Here is a 21533-nt window from a genome sequence, read left to right as displayed (position 1 = left end):
TAAATAAATAAATAAATAAATAAATAAACAAACTAAAACATTCTATTTAATAGGCAAATCATATAGCTTATGAATTAATACTTGGACAAACACTTAAAATTACTTTTTTCAGTTTCTTTTTCTCAGTGAACTGAATTTTTATACTGGCCTTGTAGAAATGTGTTATAGTTATCCAATAGAGAAGTATAAATCAAGTAAGTTTACTTCTTATCTTGTGTTGTTTTCTTATCAATACATTGTACATAGCTTTTCATAACATGACTTCATGATTTAAACAGCAAAACTGACTCTATTTCTTGGCCTGAGACCAGTTAAATAACCACTGAGGCAAGCAGTTATTACCTGCTTAAAAGGAAATCTGTGGTTTCCTTATTTAAACTGCTGAGTTTTAATGTCCATCAAAAAGTCTGTTATTGCAATGAATAATTTAGCTTTTTCAGTCTGCTACTCATTTTCATACTACAAGCACGGGTTTAAGGATACACAATCTGCCCAAAGTTTCTCCCAGTCCCAAGAATCAGAATCATACTTGCTATAAGACAATAGTTACGTAGTTATATTCACCGTTCGAAATGATATCAAAATGATATATGTTTAAAGAACAATAATTCATAATAATTACTTGGAAAAGGAAAGCTGCAGTTTCAGATTTATCAAAAGTAGTTGGAGAAAGGATTGATCATAAAGTTCTCAAAAACCTGTATATGCACAAGTAAGTGGATATAGAGGACCCTTTGTAAAAAGACTAAAAGGTCAATGGATTTGGAGATGTAGGAGTGTCATTTCCTCTGTTTGTCCCTTGGTGGAGTTCTTGAGTCACTTTCTCCCTTCCCATCAAACTGCTTTATATTTCTTTCCAGAACTGGCTATCATGTTTACTGTATTTAACCTTTTTCTTGTACTATTGTGAATACAGCGTCTATAATAAATGAAAGCCCCCCCCTGAGATCATATCTTCGGCACCTACTTCTTTGTATTCTTACCCATAAACTTTTGTTGTCACTGTGACTTCCCTTCCTGTCTTTTTGAGGCTGAAACTACATCACGGACCCTGAATGCTATTTTTCAGCTCAGTCACTGAAATTTCTTAACGGCAACGCAGCTTTAAGATGGCAGGGTTAGCAGGTAAATTTAAAACAACAATAACAACAAAACTACCGAATATGATAAGCATAGGGTAGGATATTTGGCATAGAAAAAAAAGCAATCGTTGGCCAAGCTTTGATTAAATGTCTATGAAAACGGGACAACATTTCTATTTTAGTGACTTTCATTTTTTTTTCATATCTTGGTTTCAAGTGGTCATTTAAAAAAAATATGCCTTTAAAAATAAAACGAGACGAACCACAACTCCCCAACATTTCAACATGCTCTCAAATATTTTGCCTCCTGCAAGTGATGACGTCCTCGCCCTCTGAGCAACTCAGGCTTTGGGAAACTGATCTCGTTTTCTCTCTTCAGTTCTGGCCGCCAAAGCAGCAGCAACAGCAGCACGGCAGCAACGGGCTCTTTAATTTATTGCAGCCGGTTACACTTTCGATCCCATTTCCTTCTGAACCCTTTCCTCTCAGGTTGAGAAGATAAATGCAGCCTCGAGTCTGAAAAGCCGGGCGGGGTTTGTGGGTGGGAGCGAATCCGGATATCATATTCCCGTGGTGAGGTCTGGTACCGGGGGGGATTAAGTCCCCCAGTTCCATTTAATGAAACTGCTGAGCACTTGTGACACTGGCTCTAAGACTGCGGAAATGGGGCGGGGGTGGGGGAAACGGCTTCTCGCCTCCATTCATCCTCCGCGCCGGCGGGAGGCTGGAGTTGGAGTGTCAGTCCCCAGACAGGGGGCGGAAGAGGATTGGGAGCTCCGACCGCGGCAAGGGCGCCCCGAGGGCTCCTCTCACCTCGCCCACAACCGCGCCCCGCCCATTCGGTTCCCTTTCCCCAGAACCGCGCCGCGGGGCAAAGCAGCCGCTCCTCGGCCGCTCTGGCTGGAAGGTCGGAGGCGGGGAACGATGGGGGAGGGAGGAAAGCCGGGAGGCTTCGTGGCCAGGGCAGTCTGGCGCGCTGTTCTCCATGCCGCACACGTCGGACCCATTTCCCACGCTGGCTTGGCTCGGCGGTGGAGTTGGTAGGGATGCGTAGGGAGGGCGGACTGGAGGCTACCTCCAGCTCGCAATGAGAAAACCACTCCACTGTGAAGGACGCGCTGCACCCCCCCCCTCCCCACCATCATTGGGGAAAAAAAAATGCAGCGCTCTGGGGAAAAGCCTCCCACTCCTTCGCCCCTCACTAGTGTGCGCCTGGAGATTGCGCGCCGGAGCGGTGGGCGAATGTTTCAAGATGCTCACGGGCTTGTTCAAGTTTATGGTCTGGCGAGGGAAGCGGGAGTGTACAACGTCTCTGCCCACGCGGCTGCCTGAAGTTTGCAAAATCTTAGTAAGGCGGTTAGGGGAGTGCGTGCACTGCACCATATTGCCGCGCATCGGAATGCACCGGTGCAAGGCCGCGGAAGAGAACAAGCTTCCCTGTTTCGCCTAGGACCCTAGGAAAAAAGCGACCGGGAGTCGTGGGAGACAAGAATTCTGATAAACCAGAGTTTTCCACATATGAGGGGATTTAGCATTACAGCCACTTAGCGGGCCTCGGAAACGTTGCGACGCCCGCCCCCGCCCCCCCGGCTCCAGACTGCGGCGGTGCACACTGAGTCTGCGCGCGGGGTTTTTCTCGCTGATGCTGCAGATATAGAGCGGAGTGGCTCCGGAGGCGGCGGGCTTGGGGAATGTGGGGGTGGCCGGGTTCCCGGCCTGGCCCCGGAGGAGAAGCCACTACACCCTGAGTGCTAATGCTTTAGCAGACTGGAAAATACTCGCCAGCTCCCTGGCACTTTCATCCTCCGCGCCTCCACGGTCTCGCATAGGGAGACCTTGGAGATCTCTGCCGCCTCTCCCCCCATTCCTGCTGTCTGCGCCCGCCCAAACAACGGCGCGCTACATCTGCTCGTAGACTTTATTGGTGTTTGTCTTGTTTAAATCATCTTGCCTCCTCACACGGGTCTCGTAAAGGCTGAGTACCCACTCTGGACGGATTTCTTTCTGTTTTCTTCTTTTCGTCTTAAATTTTCCTGTAAGGGGAGGCCCTTCGATGCCTATAGATTGGGCAGACTAGCTGAGGACCAACCAAATCCCACCAGGAGCTTCTTTTCCCTTTTGAGATGATAAGATTCTCTCCAAACATCTCCTGCCAGCCTGAACCCCCTTAATCCCGGCGCCCCCTCCCCTTAGCCCCTGAAATAAATGAAGAGCGAATGGCTACAGTTTTTAAAACACAACCGGAGCTGAGGATCTGATGAGGCAGGCTGCGGTGGCTGTGATTGAAAACTGGGGAAGCCTCGCGTGGGGGAATACCATGTACGATCAAGTGGCACAAAGTCAAAAGAAGGAGAGAAACGGAACTAGGGACACTTCGGTACACAAAGTTGCCATTAAAGTTTATTTCCCTTTTATCCAGATAGGTGACGCTACACTTTACCAGTTACTAAAGGCTGCAGGTTTCAGCTCAGAAAATAACATCGAGGCTTCCAACATGTGTTTATTCCCCAGGCGCGCGCACACACACGGTCTACCCCCGTAAGCAAGCACGACGACAGGAATGCCAAGCATTTAAACAAAGACAGGCACCACCCCACCCCCCCAACGCCAGCCCTCCGAAGTCTGCACTCCCAAAAAAGGATCCCTCTCTAGCTCTCTCTGGAGTTTGATGTTCTCGCTTAACCACTGCAGCCCATCATGGTTTCTCAGAACACCAACGTGGCTCCCTGGGCGCGCACGCGGGATCCCCCAAGCCACTGTTCAGCCAATGCCCAAACCAAGATGCGAAATCGCGAAACGGAGACACTTGAGGGGGTGGGGAACAACGTCTGAGAAGGGGGAGAAGAAGAAACCTTTCCTGACACCCGCTCCAGCGCTCTCACACTCGCACACGGCATTAGTCAGAGAGAGGAGGAAATTTACCAGCCCCGGGGAGGGAAAGCGAGTCCCCCGAGAAGACAGTGGCTGCGCTCGTTGGAAAGAGGGGGAGAGGCTTTGGCTTAAAGGGGACGGGACTGACTGGGATTGTGCACGTAAGGAGTGGCCCCCGGCGCTGAAGCTGGGCTTTCCGGAGCCGGGTGGCTGGTTAGTACTCCCTCCTGCCTTCCTCCCTTCAGCTCTTCACCCTCCCTCTCTGCGAATGTGTAGTTTCGGCGGCTCGGCTGCCACCTCCGCCACCGCCGCCGCTGCCGCCGCCGCCGCCGCCGCAGCGGCAGTCGCGTCAGGGACAAGCTTGAGCCGCAAGCGAGCAAGCGAGCTCCCAGCAGCAACCACCACTTTGGGCAAACTTGCGGGTTTCCGGCTCTCGGCTAGCGAGCGGGAGCTTCCTACTTGCCATTCAGTGTCTTTGAGCCTTGGCAGCCCTAGGGGCAGCGAGCGCGCCCGCACCAGACTCTCCCAGACGCGAAAGGGTACGAGACAACTGCGGAATTCACCCGCCGTGCCAGGGCACTTCCGAGGAAACAACCGACTGGCACTTTTTCTCCCCTTGGCAAACTGGATATTTTTTTTTTTTTTAAGCTACTTGGCAGCTGTCTCTGACTCCACCTCCCCCCCCCAACCCCCTCCCCAGTGCCTTTGGCTTTTCTTCGGAAATCCGGACAGAATTGGGCATCTTTGTTAATTGCCACTGGGGGAGCCCGGCCGGGGGCTCTCGCCAGGCCAACGTCGCCTGAGCACCGAGCTTGGTTTGCTCACCTTTGAACTGCAAAGGGATCAAGTTCAGCTCGAGTTGCCAGCATTGGGACTGGGAGGAAGGCGAGGGAGCGTGCAGTAGAGAGAGTGGGAGAAGGGGAAAGGGGAAAGGAGAGGAGGGAGGAGAGAGGAGGAGGAGGGAGGAGAGAGAGGGAGGGAGGGGAGGGATCGAGAGAGAGCGGGGAGAGAGAGAGGCTGCAATCTCCTCCCTGAATCGCGCACAGCGCTGCAGATCCCAGTGCTCCGACATGCGGGCCGAATGCAGGTGAGGGAAGGCACGGACTCTGCGGCTGCGAACCCAAACTTGGGCACCGCGCGGTGCGCACGGTTCAGCCTTCGCCCCCGCGGGCGAACGGCTGCTGCGGTTTCAGGCGGCGGCTTCGTGACTAATGACCTTGCGCAGAGTTGTTAAGAAAAAAAGAGAAACCCGAGCTCTTGGGGGTGAAAAGGGACTGACTCTCTGGGTGTCTCTGAAGATGGCTCGGGCTGCTCTTCGGCGCGCGGGGGGGACCCGGACGCGGACCGCCGTGTGACGCGAGTGGTCTCCACTGCACGGTGCCCGAAGCGACCTGCCAGGGCTTTTTCATTCTCGATCTGTTGACTGGCTCCCCCGCTGCCAGAGCAGAGTCAGAGTTCAGACTGGCTTGTTGCTGGCCCCAGCGCCTCGTGCAGGAAGCAACTCACGTTTGCCTGGGCAGCCGGAGCAGAAGCTGGGTCTGGAGTGTGTGGCTGGAACGTGAATTGGACTCAACTCGAGTAGCAGCAAAGACCAACGGGGTTGGCAGGCGGGGGAAGCTGCAGGCGTGTTCCCCGCCGCTTCCCGGCTCCACCGCCCGCCCGCCGGAGCGGTTCCGGCCCCATCCGACAGAGCGGGGACGGGAGCCCGGGATTCTCCGCCCGCTGCGGGGATGACTCTGGGGGGGCGCCGAGCCCGCGGCGCGCAGTGTCCCGTGAACTGTGAGTACTGCGACTGAACGGCGGCCGGCGAGCGGGCGATTAGCACCCATTGCATGAATTATGAAACAATAACTTTCGGAAGAAGCAGAAGGAAAAGAAAAAAGAAAAAGAAGGACACCTCGCTGGTCCCCCTGGCCGACTCCGCACGCTGCTCTTCTCGCCCCCTCCCTCCTCTCCCTTCCTCCTTTCCCGGAGAGAGAAGAGGACTGGGAGGAGGGCCGGCGGCCGGCCCCGGAGGAGGGGGGCGCCGAGGGGGCTGTGACTAGAACGAGCAGTAGCAGCAGCAGCAGGAGAAGATGCTGAGGATGCGGACCGCGGGATGGGCGCGCGGCTGGTGCCTGGGCTGCTGCCTCCTCTTGCCGCTCTCGCTCAGCCTGGCGGCCGCCAAGCAACTCCTCCGGTATCGACTGGCCGAGGAGGGCCCGGCGGACGTCCGCATCGGCAACGTCGCCTCGGACCTGGGCATCGTGACCGGCTCGGGTGAGGTGACTTTCAGCCTCGAGTCGGGCTCGGAGTACCTGAAGATCGACAACCTCACCGGCGAGCTGAGCACCAGCGAGCGGCGCATCGACCGCGAGAAGCTGCCCCAGTGTCAGATGATCTTCGACGAGAACGAGTGCTTTCTGGACTTCGAGGTGTCGGTGATCGGGCCCTCGCAGAGCTGGGTGGACCTGTTCGAGGGCCGGGTCATCGTGCTCGACATCAACGACAACACGCCCACCTTCCCGTCACCCGTGCTCACGCTCACGGTGGAGGAGAACCGGCCGGTGGGCACTCTCTACCTGCTGCCCACCGCCACGGACCGTGACTTCGGCCGCAACGGCATCGAGCGCTACGAGCTGCTCCAGGAGCCCGGGGGCGGCGGCGGCGGCGGCGGCGGCGGCGGCGGCGAGGGCCGGCGCGCCGGGCCTGCCGACAGCGCCCCCTACCCCGGGGGCGGCGGGAACGGCGCGAGCGGCGGCGGCCCAGGCGGCTCCAAGAGGCGGCCGGACGCGCCGGAGGGCGGCGGCGGGACCAACCCCGGCGGCCGCAGCAGCGTGTTCGAACTGCAGGTGGCCGACACCCCGGATGGCGAGAAGCAGCCACAGCTGATCGTGAAGGGGGCGCTGGACCGGGAACAACGCGACTCCTACGAGCTGACCCTGCGGGTGCGCGACGGTGGAGACCCGCCGCGCTCCTCTCAGGCCATCTTGCGGGTGCTCATCACCGACGTGAACGACAACAGCCCCCGCTTCGAGAAGAGCGTGTACGAGGCGGACCTCGCCGAGAACAGCGCCCCGGGGACTCCCATCCTGCAGTTGCGCGCCGCCGACCTGGACGTGGGGGTCAACGGGCAGATCGAGTACGTGTTCGGAGCCGCTACCGAGTCCGTGCGGCGGCTGCTGCGCCTCGACGAGACGTCCGGCTGGCTCAGTGTCCTGCACCGTATCGACCGGGAGGAGGTGAACCAGCTGCGCTTCACGGTCATGGCCCGGGACCGCGGGCAGCCCCCCAAGACCGACAAGGCCACGGTGGTCCTCAACATCAAGGACGAGAACGACAATGTGCCGTCCATTGAAATCCGCAAGATCGGGCGTATCCCTCTCAAGGACGGGGTGGCCAACGTGGCGGAGGATGTTCTTGTCGACACCCCCATTGCTCTGGTGCAGGTGTCCGACCGAGACCAAGGCGAGAACGGCGTGGTCACCTGCACCGTGGTGGGCGACGTGCCCTTCCAGCTCAAGCCGGCCAGCGACACAGAGGGCGACCAGAACAAGAAAAAGTACTTTCTGCACACCTCGGCCCCTTTGGACTATGAGACCACCCGGGAGTTCAACGTGGTCATCGTGGCGGTGGACTCGGGCAGCCCCAGCCTCTCCAGCAACAACTCCCTGGTTGTCAAGGTAGGAGACACTAATGACAACCCGCCTGTCTTCGGCCAGTCAGTAGTGGAGGTTTACTTTCCCGAGAACAACATCCCTGGAGAGAGGGTGGCCACGGTGCTGGCGACGGACGCCGACAGCGGGAAAAATGCAGAGATCGCCTACTCGCTGGATTCCTCTGTGATGGGGATCTTTGCCATCGATCCCGATTCCGGGGACATCCTCGTCAATACGGTACTGGACCGCGAGCAGACTGACAGGTATGAGTTCAAAGTTAACGCCAAAGACAAAGGCATCCCAGTGTTACAGGGCAGCACCACGGTGATTGTGCAGGTGGCTGACAAGAATGACAATGACCCTAAGTTTATGCAGGACGTCTTTACGTTTTATGTGAAAGAAAACTTGCAGCCCAACAGCCCTGTGGGGATGGTCACGGTGATGGATGCTGACAAGGGACGCAATGCAGAGATGAGCCTCTACATAGAGGAAAACAGTAACATTTTCTCCATTGAAAACGACACGGGGACCATTTATTCCACAATGTCTTTTGACCGGGAACATCAGACCACATACACGTTCAGAGTCAAGGCTGTGGATGGGGGAGATCCTCCCAGATCAGCCACAGCCACGGTCTCTCTCTTTGTCATGGATGAGAACGACAACGCTCCCACCGTTACCCTTCCCAGAAACATTTCCTACACTTTACTGCCACCTTCAAGTAATGTCAGGACAGTAGTAGCTACAGTGTTGGCAACAGACAGTGACGATGGCATCAATGCAGACCTTAACTACAGCATTGTGGGAGGGAATCCCTTCAAGCTGTTTGAAATTGATTCCACCAGCGGTGTGGTTTCCTTAGTGGGGAAACTCACCCAAAAGCATTATGGCTTGCACAGGTTGGTGGTGCAAGTGAATGACAGTGGACAGCCTTCCCAGTCCACCACGACCCTGGTGCATGTGTTTGTCAATGAAAGTGTTTCTAATGCAACTGTGATTGACTCACAGATAGCCAGAAGTTTGCACACCCCACTCACGCAGGATATAGCTGGTGACCCAAGTTACGAAATTAGCAAGCAGAGACTCAGTATTGTCATTGGGGTGGTGGCCGGGATTATGACCGTGATTCTAATCATCTTAATTGTAGTGATGGCAAGGTACTGCCGGTCCAAAAGCAAAAATGGCTATGAAGCTGGCAAAAAAGATCACGAAGACTTTTTTACACCCCAGCAGCATGACAAATCTAAAAAGCCTAAAAAAGACAAGAAAAACAAAAAATCTAAGCAGCCTCTCTACAGCAGCATTGTCACTGTAGAAGCTTCTAAACCAAATGGACAGAGGTATGATAGTGTCAATGAGAAGCTGTCAGACAGCCCAAACATGGGGCGATACCGATCCGTTAACGGTGGGCCTGGCAGTCCTGACCTGGCCAGGCATTACAAATCTAGTTCTCCATTGCCTACTGTCCAGCTTCATCCCCAGTCACCAACTGCAGGAAAAAAACACCAGGCCGTACAAGATCTACCACCAGCCAACACATTTGTGGGAGCAGGAGACAACATTTCAATTGGATCAGATCACTGCTCTGAATACAGCTGTCAAACCAATAACAAGTACAGCAAACAGGTAAGATGTATTCCAAGTATATTTAAATATCCCAGAAGAGGTGAAATAACTCTGAGGCAGAGAGCACCTCCTGTGAAGTTTTGCTTTCTCCCTTTTAAAGCTATGATTTGAAAATTTAACAGCAGTAATTTAATGTTAATTCCTATGTCATCGGTTGAGTGAGCATGGGCCATCTACACGAGGTGGACCACTGTATTTTGCAAGTTACCCACCCAGTGTTTACAAAGTTACTAACAGCCATGGAAGTAGACAGCGTTTTGCCCATCTCTTTGAACTTGAGGGCACTAATTCATCCTACATTTTCTGTTTTCAGGATAAATAGGTAAATATTGGTTGGCTGGTTAGCTTAGACCTGAAATTGTTTTGTTTTGTGGCTATGAAGTGGATAATTACATCCAGAGAGAAAATTTCTGAAGTTACTACTGGTGCCTATGCAAATTGCACAGTATAAAAGTTTTAGCCAAGCTTTTACAGGTAACGGAGGCCGATTCGTGCCAATGTGGTACCAAGTCTGAGATACTTAAAAACTGGCTACTTTGACAAAAATGTTGGTTTAAAGATATCTAAGGATACACAAATGTCATGCGAAACTGCCTTTTTAATACCTCGATATCTGTAACAGTTAAACTTCCGTGAGGATATGCAGGGAGCATTTGTATTCCTCATGTTTGGTGTAAGGGTTTACAAGCAAAAGTAAAATTGCATGACCCACTTTTTATTTAAGCCAAGCAACAGAAATGTTCATGTCGGATGCACTGTGTGCAAGAAAATTTTGGTATGCATGATGATATCTGAGACTATTAAGGTGGTATAGAATACGGTTGTTTCCCAGTGAAATGTGGAAACAGATCTTAAAAACATATTTTGAGATGGACTTCAGAAAATAGAAAATCTGTTTTTGAAAGTTTTGCTTGTGTGATATATGTAACACTCACAAAGTTTACTTTTCACACCTGCCAAGGTCTGACACTCAGCAAGGTAAACCTTTTGGAAACTGCTGTGTCTAGGGCTATAGCAACCCCATTAATAAAATATCCTATATTTCTCATCATCAGAACTCATTTCAGAAAACACATTTATGACTGTCAAATAATATAGAATAATAGCTTCTCTATTAAATATGCTTTGCATGTGCAATGTACAGTCGGAGAAGAATGAAGGCACAAGAACTTGTTTTATGGCCTCATTAAAGATGTTATTGATGGGCTCATCAAAGATACTATAGAAAAGAGATATTAATTCCTTATTGCTTTCACAATCTTAAAAATTAGTTTCCTAAAGAAATATCTTCTACTCATAGTACTCTACTGTAGCTATTTGGATAAGGAGAACATAGCTTTTATATCCAATAATCAAAGCAATCCACGAAAATACAGGTCCGAACTACATTACGTTAAATTGCTTTCGAAAATACGTGATGCATGTGAAAGCCTTTCTTTCTTTTAACCTGAAATTTGATAACTGGAGAGTTTATATCTGTTGTGTTATTGCTTCACCTGGAGTTAGAAGGAGATTTTTGTTTTGTTTGGGGTACTTTTATCGGACAATTCTAGTTAAAATAATAGTACAAAGATGACTTATAAAACGCCCACAAATAAACTTAGATCTATAGAAATTCCCTTGGAAAATGATAACTTGTAGTGCAGAAGTGTGTGAAGAGGTCTTTCTGCAGAATGTTTACTGCTTTGCTGTCATCCTAATAGGACTTTTTATCTTGTGGCTGAATGGCATTTGCATTCTAAATTGTGTAATCTGAAACTTTGGAGGGCACATATCAAGTGGCAGATTTATAGATATTTTATACAACCGCCTCATATGTTCTGTGCTGTCACTTAAGCTTTATTTGGCTCATCAAATGAGGTTGGCTCTGGATTCTTGAATATTTAAGACAGCCAATATCAAGACTGTTGTGGCATCCTGTTTAAAAGGCAAAGTGATATGCTTATAAATAAACTAATGTACGGTGCTAGGCTCTTAACAGAGCAAAGAAGTCCATATACCGAAATAGAAAGCCTACAAAACCATTGGTCTCAATCCTGCAGTTTGCCAGAAGTGACTGGAAAACTTATATGTTGTTAGGTGTTCAAAAGATGTGTGAAGTTTTGACCACAATAAATAGCTGAACTAAAATGAAGTAAGGGAGAATGAAACACATTCCTCTTAATGTAATTAGTAATAGTAATTGATACTCTTCATCTCTTCAATATTGCTGTCAGGGGACAAGGGATCCATTTACAAAGTTACATTCTGTTAAGACATCTGACATAATAAACAAGATCTTTTTTGTTCTGATTTTTGTACCACAGTAGATGATTTTCTATTTTTTTCCCAAAAAGATATTACCTTTAATTTTTATACAACTGCCAAAATGTATTTTCTGTAATTAAATGTGATGTAAGATAAAATAAAGAGCACGAGGTTTTGTTATAATTTTCTCCGTTGATACTGAATCTATCTAAGGAAAACCCTGAGGGATGCCGTCTTTTAATTCCTTATGGTAGGGATTAATTAAAAATCTGAGATTTCATCTGACATAAAGGCTTCACTTTATTTATAAATTTCCCGAATTGCTTTATCATAGTTCTTAACTTGTGGTATAATGGAAGTGAGATCTGTTTACAGTGTTCTTATCCTCATGAGAATTAGACGTTTCCAAGTGCTGCTCCTAAATCCTGTTAATGGTTATATTGCAATAAATTAAGCAGCTTTGTGGAAATCAAAGTTTGAAAATAATGCCCCTCCCCCCTTTTTGGTGTGTTTTCACAGGGTCTGGAAACTTTCAAATCAATCTTCTATAGTTACTCTCTGGCAGCATCTATGAGATGTGTGTTGCAGAGTTGCTATCTATCTATCTATCTATCTATCTATTCCTGAAACTCATACCTTAGCAAAACTGATGACGTAGCCCAGGTATTCATAGTTCAGACCTTTGCAGTTAAAACAAAAGCCTTTGCTCTCAACTAAATAATGTGTCTAGCTGAGCAGAACGTGGATCATTGACAGCATTATTGAGCTTAAGCCTCTACCTCTCCATTTCATTATTCCTTTACTTGGTAAACCTGGTTTTAGGGCTTGTTCAAATTTTGTGACCTGGAAGGACAATTGTGCTTTTTTTGCTTTGTGAAATAAAGGCAGAGACATTCTATGTTTTCTATTAATTTTTAAATCTTCAGAGTTTTACTATGTGTTAAATATTTTTCAATTCTCTTAAAGAATAATATGATTCCAAAAGAGATTAATACACAATATAAAAGCATACTGACTACTTTTTAAGTTATTTTTAAGTCCGGTTGTGTTTATACATGTCATGCCATTAATTACCTAATGCACTGGCAAGGAAAAATTTTATCGTATCTAGTAAATGAAAAATAAAGTATTTTTGGCAAGAGTAGAGTAGATACAGCTTGAATAAACATTAATTTAAAAATCCATTTACAGCTGCTTCAGAAATACTCAAGAAAAATTCTTAATAAGTCCAATGATGGTTTCCCTTGCCTAAGGAACTGCTGAATGTTGTCTAAATAATGTTCTCTTTAATTACCGAGTTGTGTTCAATATATTCGTTGTATGCTTAGTAAAAAAATGTGGCAGAAATATTTTTTTTAATTACTTCCGGTCTGGAAGCGAATGGATAACTTGCCATGGCCTATTAGGGTTTTCAGCCCTGAGAAAACTAAATATTAATTTGTTTGTGTATGGATATGACACCATACTTACTATAGCAGCATCTGTAGAGTGATGCCAACCATGGCTTCTGGTTTCAATTTGATAAGCATGTTTCTACAATATGATGTGTCTGTCTATAGCCAAAAACACTTTCAAGAAGTACCATGAATTGTGCATATGGTAGAGTTTCTGTTACATTTGGCCTGACAGAGCAGACAGCAGGCTAATAACTGATCAAAGTTAGGTGATGTTTTTAGTCAGGAGATATCTACTAAAGCAACATTACCTTAGACCTCTGGAGGTCTCTGAATAAGGAAAAGGTCATCCACTGATCTGATCTGCATCGAATATGTACGTTTTTATGGAAGTCCAAGTATGGCAATTTGAAACTTCTCTCAAACTTACCCCAAGTCAATTAGTAACTTAGACGCAATACCACAGAGTCCGTTTATAGGTTGTAAGTAAATCATGCAGCTGGATAAATACAGCAAAATCCTTCTTTCTTGTTATTTTTTTTCTATCTTTGAGTAATTACGTATCTTATATGTGGAAAAGCGTACACATGGTATCTCTCTTTCTTTCTAACACACAAACTCGTGCGGATATATTCACATAAACCAACGATGGTGCCATTACACTTTTATTTCATTGTGATATTCATACATTAACATGTGGAGCATATTTGAACTTTAAACACATACAACATTGAAATAAAATATATCATAGTCAATCATTTAGTGCCTATATCTAAAATGACTAGAGTCATCACAGTTTAGAATTAACAAATATCAACCAAACCAGTTCCTTCATTTTCTATGAAGAGACTAAGGTCTTTATCTATACCATTGGGGTGCGAATTCTGTTTCCTGTTGGTACCTTGAACGGGGCGATGCAACTTAAGTTGAGGCCTTTAGAAGAAAGTAATTTGATTGAGATCACAAGATTATCAAGGATACAGTGTGGATACAAGTCATGGAATGCAGAGACCAGTGTTTTTGTTTTTTATCGTACTCCCCCGAGGAATAAAATTGAATTTACATCCCTTCTTCTGTATACATTTCAATAGCAACAGAAATCTGTTGAGGTTCACCTGTCTATGTATAACTACATATTGAGCTATGAAAACTGACTTTTTTACAATAGAATACAATGCTGCTTTAGGCTCCAGTTTTTATCTGTAAATTATCGGGGGAGTTACAATTCACATTTTCTAGACTTTCAAAAGAAATCAATGTCTCTTTCCCTGTCTGTAAAATAGCGATTGATGACATACACTGAAGTAACATTGTTTACAGCATATATTCAGCAGGTTAATTGACAGAATTTTTAATTTCAGCAGAAGCCTGACAACAGGTGGGATTAATATATTCTCAATGAGAACATAACTTTTGTGGAAATTAATACAAGCTTTCTATACATTGTGTATAAAAGTTTATATGCACCCTAATTGGAATAATCTTTTGCCTGTTTTCATTTATATCGATGATCCTTTTTTGGCTTCTATGCTCCTTTGCATTTTGCCAGCTTTGTGGGGAACACAACCTTCATATTGACCTTAACACACAATTGCAAATGAATTTTTCATCTAAATTGGTTTTGTAGCAAATTTTTAAAGCAAGGTGACATTTTAAAAATGTTCAGTTAGATTTTCTCCTTTGTTAGGCAATTAACCAATCTAGTGCATCATATTTTAAATTTACCTAGTGATAAAATGCTAATGATTGAGTTTGTCAATTTCAAAAATGAAATTTGAACTGTTTTTCAAACTAAATGTAGTGTGACAAAATCCTTGCTTCGCCAGAGCTGCCAGTGCTATTAGAAATTTTACTGTCTTTTCTACTCCTGGGAGACAATGGTGGTGAAGGTTATAATGGAAACTTAGTACAATACTTGTTTAGAGCTTTATGTTTAAGTTGTATATAACCAATTTCTAGGCTAGAGCAAGGTTCCTCATCCATTTATTTACCATGACTCTATAGAAATAGTAGGAGCTGTTCACATAGATCTTGAGTCAGCTTTAGTTTTCTCTCTTATTTATTTTAAAAACCCGTAGAATCTTTTCTAAAGCAGGGACTCTGTTTCGGAACATTACACAGTGCTTTATTTAGCATTAGTGTTGTGGGAGAAATCACATTCCAAGAAGAATGGAGCTGAAACCACTAAAACTAATCTTAATTATCACGTCTGGTGAATTAATGTTTTAAAGGCGGAATAAAGGTTTATGTTCAGGAATGTGATGATGTTTGTATTGAACTCTAATGCTGTGTACAAACAAACAAACAAACAAACCAAAAAACTATTAAACCTTCTGAGTAGGATTCATCTGACAAGTTAACTGTTTTTCCCCCGAGCATATTTATTATTTACAGACACATAATTTGTACATAAAAATTCTCTGTGACCAAAACCTCTGCCACAGCATTCTGATTGGGTATAAGGTATTGGGGAAAAATCCTTCATCGCACTTTTTTTTTTTTTTTACCTGCATAAATCTTTGTTTTCCTTCTTTCAGATGCGTCTACATCCATACATTACTGTGTTTGGCTGAATTCCACTCTAATATGATGCTCCATTATGCTCCATACTCTGATGTCCTTGCTACTCCGAAACCTGCTGGAGCCTGCCCTTGGCCGTGGGGTGTCAGCCAATCACTGCTTGTTTTGCTTGTTGTGCATTTGATTTTCAAGATTTTCCCCCCGTTTAAGGAAAAAGAGTGTTGAAATAAATAAACTTAGAAAAGAAACAGTATTAATAAAGAAATGTGCTACAAATGGACATCTGAGTCACTGAGAATTCCATTCTCAAAGAGGTGGTTAGCAGAAGAAATGAATAGCGAAGGCTGTAAAAAAAAAAAAAAAATCCCAAGGCACATTTCAACAATAATTTTAAGATTCTAGCTTTGTGTGAACCAAGGAAAATTAAGTCTACTTAGTCTTTGTCTATAATACATTAAACACTGACTTTTGGTAAAATCCTAAGTCGATCAACATTTTTAAAGGGTTATGGAATTACAGCCTTTTCCAGGCCAGTGAGATAGTTGTGTTAGAATAAAATATAATGTCTACACATCTATCTCAAGGACTTTGAACAATACTTATAAAAATATTGGTATATAAAATAAATTTGAGAGGCAAATTTTGCATTGAGCAGTTACTGCCAATAGATTGTTTCTTCCTTAATCTTGAAATATTGACCAAGGAATCTGAATTATCTATGGAATTTTTAAGTATGTTTGTTGTTGTTAAATTCCTTAAGAAAATTTGGAATCTTTCCGTTAGATTTACTGAAGTCACTGTAGTCACATTCAGAAGGAATTTGTGGCTTCCTATTTTCGTGGTACATTTATCTGAAGGCTATTCTATTTGATGTCTGATAACATAAATCCAAGCTGCTTCTGAGAATGCAACATTTAGATATAGTTGAGAGAGTGGCTGAATTTTAGTTGCATAAGTAATATTCTAGGCAAGTCAGGGAATCCTCTGGATAGTCTCTCCAATTCTTTATGGTTATATGTTTATGTATCTGTTGTTGTATGTGTTTATGTGCCTAAAAATAAGTGTTCAAGTGTGAAGTTTCATAATTTTATAATATATTTACCACATTATTTGCCCCCCTAATTTTGGTCCAAGTTTTGGAAGACTAAGAATCCCAGATTCTTGGGATATTTTTGGTGAGTTATTTTCAATATTAAGGCCTTTTAATAAAAATAAATGAATATTGGAAGAAGACTAAAATGTAGAGTGGTAGCAAATGTACCCTGACCTATGAAAATCTCTAGTGTATATATCTCAGGCTTTTTATTCTATTAGCTGTTTATTTAATTTTGCAAAAATGACATTTTCAGAAGTATTAATGAAACTGTAGTGAAATTCCTGAATAAAACCTAATTATCCTCAACTTCTCAATTTGTTTTGAGCACAAAGACCGGCGTAAGAGGCTGGTGAAAGACCCTTGCCACTTTCTGCTTCTTGAAAATGTCATGTTCCCTCATCAAACTTAACTTCCTTAGATGTGTAATGTGTGAGTCCTGTAATAAATCATATCAATTCAAAAACAAATTATAGACCAAAAAAGGTCCAGAATTTTGGGATAATCTAATTACAGCCACACAGAGGGGAAATACATACATACTTTCACAAAGAAGAACATTCGAAGGCAGCATTTTGAAAACTTGGGTTGGAATACCTTATCGAGGCAAGAATCAATTTAGTGCATCTCTACCACAGTTGGAAAGACCTGAAGTGAAACAGAACCATTCCAAGTGTGCTGCGTGCGAGCCTTGTTTCAGCCCTGGTGTGTGTGTTTCTGTTCTTGGTCGCCGTGGGAAAAAAAGTGTTTTATTGTGTAAGCAGTTGAAAAGGGTTCAGGACCATGACTGTAGTTTGTTTCAGGTGGGAAACTATGGCTATTAGTGGAAAAACATAATAAATGGAAGCAAAAAAAAAAATAACACTTCCAAAGATTTTAACGTACTATTCCGCTGAATCAGAATGATCAACAGCATACTATTACAATAGCAATCATCAACAGCAAAAAGCTTGGAGAAGTCTATTATCATTCCTGTGTGTGTGTGTGTGTGTGTGTGTGTGTGTGTGTGTGTGTGTGTTTTAATCTTCGAACATGTCACCAGTTGGTTCCTATTTGCACAGACTCCCCCTCTTTCTCTACCGCCCTTCCTGCCGATTGCCATCCACCTCAGGACTCTTGGCCAGTCTCCTATGTGATTACTGGAATTTACCATTTAGGGAGATGCCTGTGGACAGATGGGAGAGAGACTCAGGACAAACTACCCATTACCCTATAAATTTTAGCACTGGGACATTTTGTTTTAAATGACAAGATAATAATTTATTCCCCATTACAACATCTAAAGAGGCATATGGAAATGTTGGAGTCCGGTTTAATACCTTCTAATACATCCAGTATCAGCAATGGCACTGGATATGCCAAAAAATAGTAAGATAGAGTCTTTGTCCTCATGGAACTAATATATTATAAAAAAAAATATTATGGAGCAGAAAAGGATAGATTATATTTGCATCATGTCCCTTAAGTTTCAATGCGTCGAATGCATGTTTGCTTATTTACTCCTCAGAGCAATCTGTGAGGACAAGCACCATTATTATATCTGAGGTGAGGAAGCTGAAATAATGAACAACCTATTCATGACTCTGATGGAACTAGCTTAAAAACTTTATGAAGTCTTTGAAGAAATACCAGGTCAGAATTCATGTGTACTGAAAGCATTTGGGGAAATTTGTGAAATTTGTGCTTTTGAATATAATCTATTTTCTGACTGATCTGGGTGAAATCGTTTCAAAGGAACCCCTTAGAACATGACCCAGGTTTTCAAACTTTTTGTAGTCACAAACTACAGTTGATACTACTAACAACAAAACAAAAACAAACAAACAAAAAGGTTGTGGCTAGAAAGCAGAGATCTAATTAATTAACTGGATTTGTAAACAACCCCGTGTGTGCTTTTAAGCAAAGAAACAATCACCTTAAGAACTGAGTAAGTCACTTTAACCCTATATTTTTTGAGGCTATCTCTAGAAAAACTCAAGGACCTTACGAAGTAATTCCACAGTTTGAAATATGTCTCTGGGAATAATTTTCAGTCTACAAGTTTGCAAAACAGTTTTCTTGAATGTGTGTGATTTTTTTTCCCCATTCATTTTATAGAGATTGTATTGATTTGCTATATCTTTAATACACAGTGCGAGGCTTTGGGGTGTAATTGAAACGATGGCTAGACCAAGTCTATTCAGAGATAGGACACAAAAATAGCACAAAAATAATATCCATAGGCCAGGCATATATGGGAAACTCAGAGGAACCTCCTCCAAGTCTATCTCATCCATCATTGATTCCCGGTGCCTAGTCGAGTGCTGAGCCCATAGAAGACACTCATTATATTTGTTGAACAACAAACAAAGGGCCTGGGCTTTGGTGCTAGGTATCCTGAAGATCCCTTCATATGGAATAGCTGGGCTATGGTAGGTCCACTTTTATATCAGACTGTAAGTGTCCTAATTGCTATTTTCTTTCCCTGCTGGGAGGATGTCTCCATGATAAAAGGCTACCTGTCATGTTGGCTAGAGTCCCTGCCCTCTCTGTGTGGGTGTGGCTCTCATTTCAGTAGCAAATGAGCAAATGTCCTCTCCTTCCTTCTCCTTGGCGGTGGTGTCAACACCAAACCCTTAAAAACAGATAAAAATTAAACTAGAGATATGCGAGGCAAGTAAGGGAGGCACTGGCCACCCAGTAGAGTTCCCATGTATTTTGAAGAAGTATGAAGAAGCATGCAAGCATGCTGGTTTTCAGTACTTTTCTTAAGATCCTTATTCTTACCCAATACGGATTCTCATCTTTATCCTTATCCCTTTCTTTGTGGAAAAAAAAAAATAGGTACCTTTATGCCCAAACATAGGCATGAGTGTCTGTATTCCTCAGTTTGCATGTTCTAGCAGATATTATCCATTCACGGTACCAGCCCATGCTCACTGATAAAGAATAAGTTTCCATTTTTATTTTGAAAGCCTATAGTGAACAGTTATTTTTAAAGGTGAGAGCCTGGAATTCTGTAAAGAGAAACATGCACTTAGTTCAGTAAGGAGAGAGGTCCGGAAGAGAGAAGAATATGGTCTTGGGAGTGACGGCCAGTGAGGCGGTTGCTTAGAAATGCCTTGCAACTCGAAAGCACTTCTTAGCGTGGAATCACTATGTTGGACACAGGAAACTAATATAACATTGTGTGTCAGCTCTACTCAAAAAAATAAAAATACTCCTTACTAGCTCACATATGAAAGAGCACTCTTAAATTGCAAATGACCGCTGAAGGAGTTGAGTTTCGTCTTTGGCATGCTCTGGTGTAACTTGCTTCATGCAGACAACTTTAAGCAGCTCAGCACCTCACCAAGATCTACAGTCCTGGGGAAGTGAGGCTTCTGCTTAGGGCCTTGAGGAAGGAGGATGAGCAAGCTTCAGCAGCTTCAAAGACCAGGACTGTGTTAAGGCACCAAGCGTCTCCAACACCTGCTAGACACCTGGGAAGTAAGAAGTCTATGTCAGAAAGGGAATTCCAGGCCTGACGAGGGCAAATATTTGTGGTCATGAATTTTGGCCCAGGACACTGGTAATTGTAAGAGTGGTGTTAAACATCAGGGCTTGATTGGGTTGAGAGATTAGCGTCAAGAAGTAGTAAACCTTCACTTGCTCCCATTTAGACCCGATGTTTTGGTGTGGTTTCGTTTTCCTTTTCGGTCTAAAATATTATGTCCCGCTGCTCTGTTTCCATTCGTTTTCTGCTCCCATATTGTTGAGAGAAAGATAGAACCAAGAAGTAAAAAGGGGGGGTGGGGGGGACACAACCAATGCATAGCAACATACTCACCTTCTCCTTAATATTATTACCAGACTATTGTCATAAACATAGTGGCCATATTATGATTGTGGATTCTTGTCCCAGTTTCATTCAATTCTCAGAAACTGAATTCTAGCAAGCCTGTACTATAGCCCAGAAACCTGCATTTTTAGCCCTTCCCCCTTCTGAATTCTGACTGCAGATGGTAGGTCAGGCTACAAGCACTCTGGGTTAGAGTCCCTGAAATTTCTAACTTCCATTTGGTAGCTCACTTCTCGAAGGTCTCTGGCAAAATGGAAAATGAGTTCCTATCTGGGTAAGGCAATCTGAACATCTGCCTCCTTGTCCTGGTTCTGTCACCGGCTGGCCAGTGTGACCTTGTGTAAGTCCTTTCAAGTCCGGAAGCCTATTGAAACTGTCCTCTGTCATTTTACATAACAACCCCTGCTCTGATTACACGATAGGGTTTATGGGGGGGGGGGTCACATAAAACATTTGGGGCTTTGAAAAGAATTACCACAACTCAAGATAATGTTTCTAATGATCCGTGAATCTCTCTAAGCCTTCGTGGGATGCATGTACACTATTGGAATATTTTTACCGTCCATTATGTTAAAAGGTTGTTTGGTTTTGATTTTGGTTTTCTTTGTTTGGTCGGTGGGTTGGTTGCTTTAATTTGTCCTGCTGCTTGTCGGAAGCATCTGATATTCTCTTAACCCTGATGAATTTCATCAAATCTCCACTGATCCCTGATCAAAGTGCAAGAAGTGTGTGTGCCTTTGCATAGTTGAATAGGTCCTGGTTATCAGACTTTCAGTACCTGTTGACGTCTCGATGGTGAAGGAGGAGAAGAAATAGCTTTATTGCTGTAAAGCAAATAGTTTAGCAAAGGCTTGTAACACTTTGATATTATCCATTTTGACACTTAAAAAAACATTCCATCACTTTTTAACAGTTATTTCTTCTTCTATGCAAGCTTTCCTGGGAATTTTTGTTTCATACATCATGGCCAATCTCTAACATGAAGAGCAGTCAGTTATTGAGCTTTTATTCTTTTTTTTTTTAATTGTTTAATGTTTACTTTGAGAAAGAGAGACAGAGCGTGAGCCAGGGAGGGCAGAGAGAGTGGGAAACACAGAATCTGAAGCAGGCTCCAGGCTCTGAGCTGTCAGCACAGAACCAGACGTGGGGCTCGAACCCACGAACCACGAGATCATAACCTGAGTAGAAGTCGGAGGCTTAACCTACTGGGCCGCTCAGGTGCCCTGAGCTTTTATTCTTTGG

General features: G+C 44.5%; 1 protein-coding gene across 5 annotated transcripts in view; it reads left to right on the top strand.

Annotated features, from left to right (window-relative positions):
* Window positions 1-5665: 5665 nt before the first annotated feature.
* PCDH7 (protocadherin 7) overlaps window positions 5666-21533 on the top strand; it is a 422491-nt gene continuing 406623 nt past the window's right edge. For 4 of the 5 annotated variants that reach the window (XM_030314066.1, XM_030314064.1, XM_030314067.1 and 1 more), the window contains exon 1: window positions 5666-9217. In XM_030314066.1, coding sequence (XP_030169926.1) covers window positions 6029-9217 — 3189 coding nt within the window. In that variant the 5' untranslated portion in view covers window positions 5666-6028. Of the gene's footprint in view, window positions 9218-15395; window positions 17302-21533 lie in introns of those variants that run through there. The other variant, XM_030314069.1, reaches the window with a different exon arrangement.

Source organism: Lynx canadensis, chromosome B1 (assembly GCF_007474595.2).
Source record: "Lynx canadensis isolate LIC74 chromosome B1, mLynCan4.pri.v2, whole genome shotgun sequence".
Lineage (NCBI taxonomy): Eukaryota > Metazoa > Chordata > Mammalia > Carnivora > Felidae > Lynx > Lynx canadensis.
This window is presented reverse-complemented; position numbering and strand designations above follow the sequence as displayed.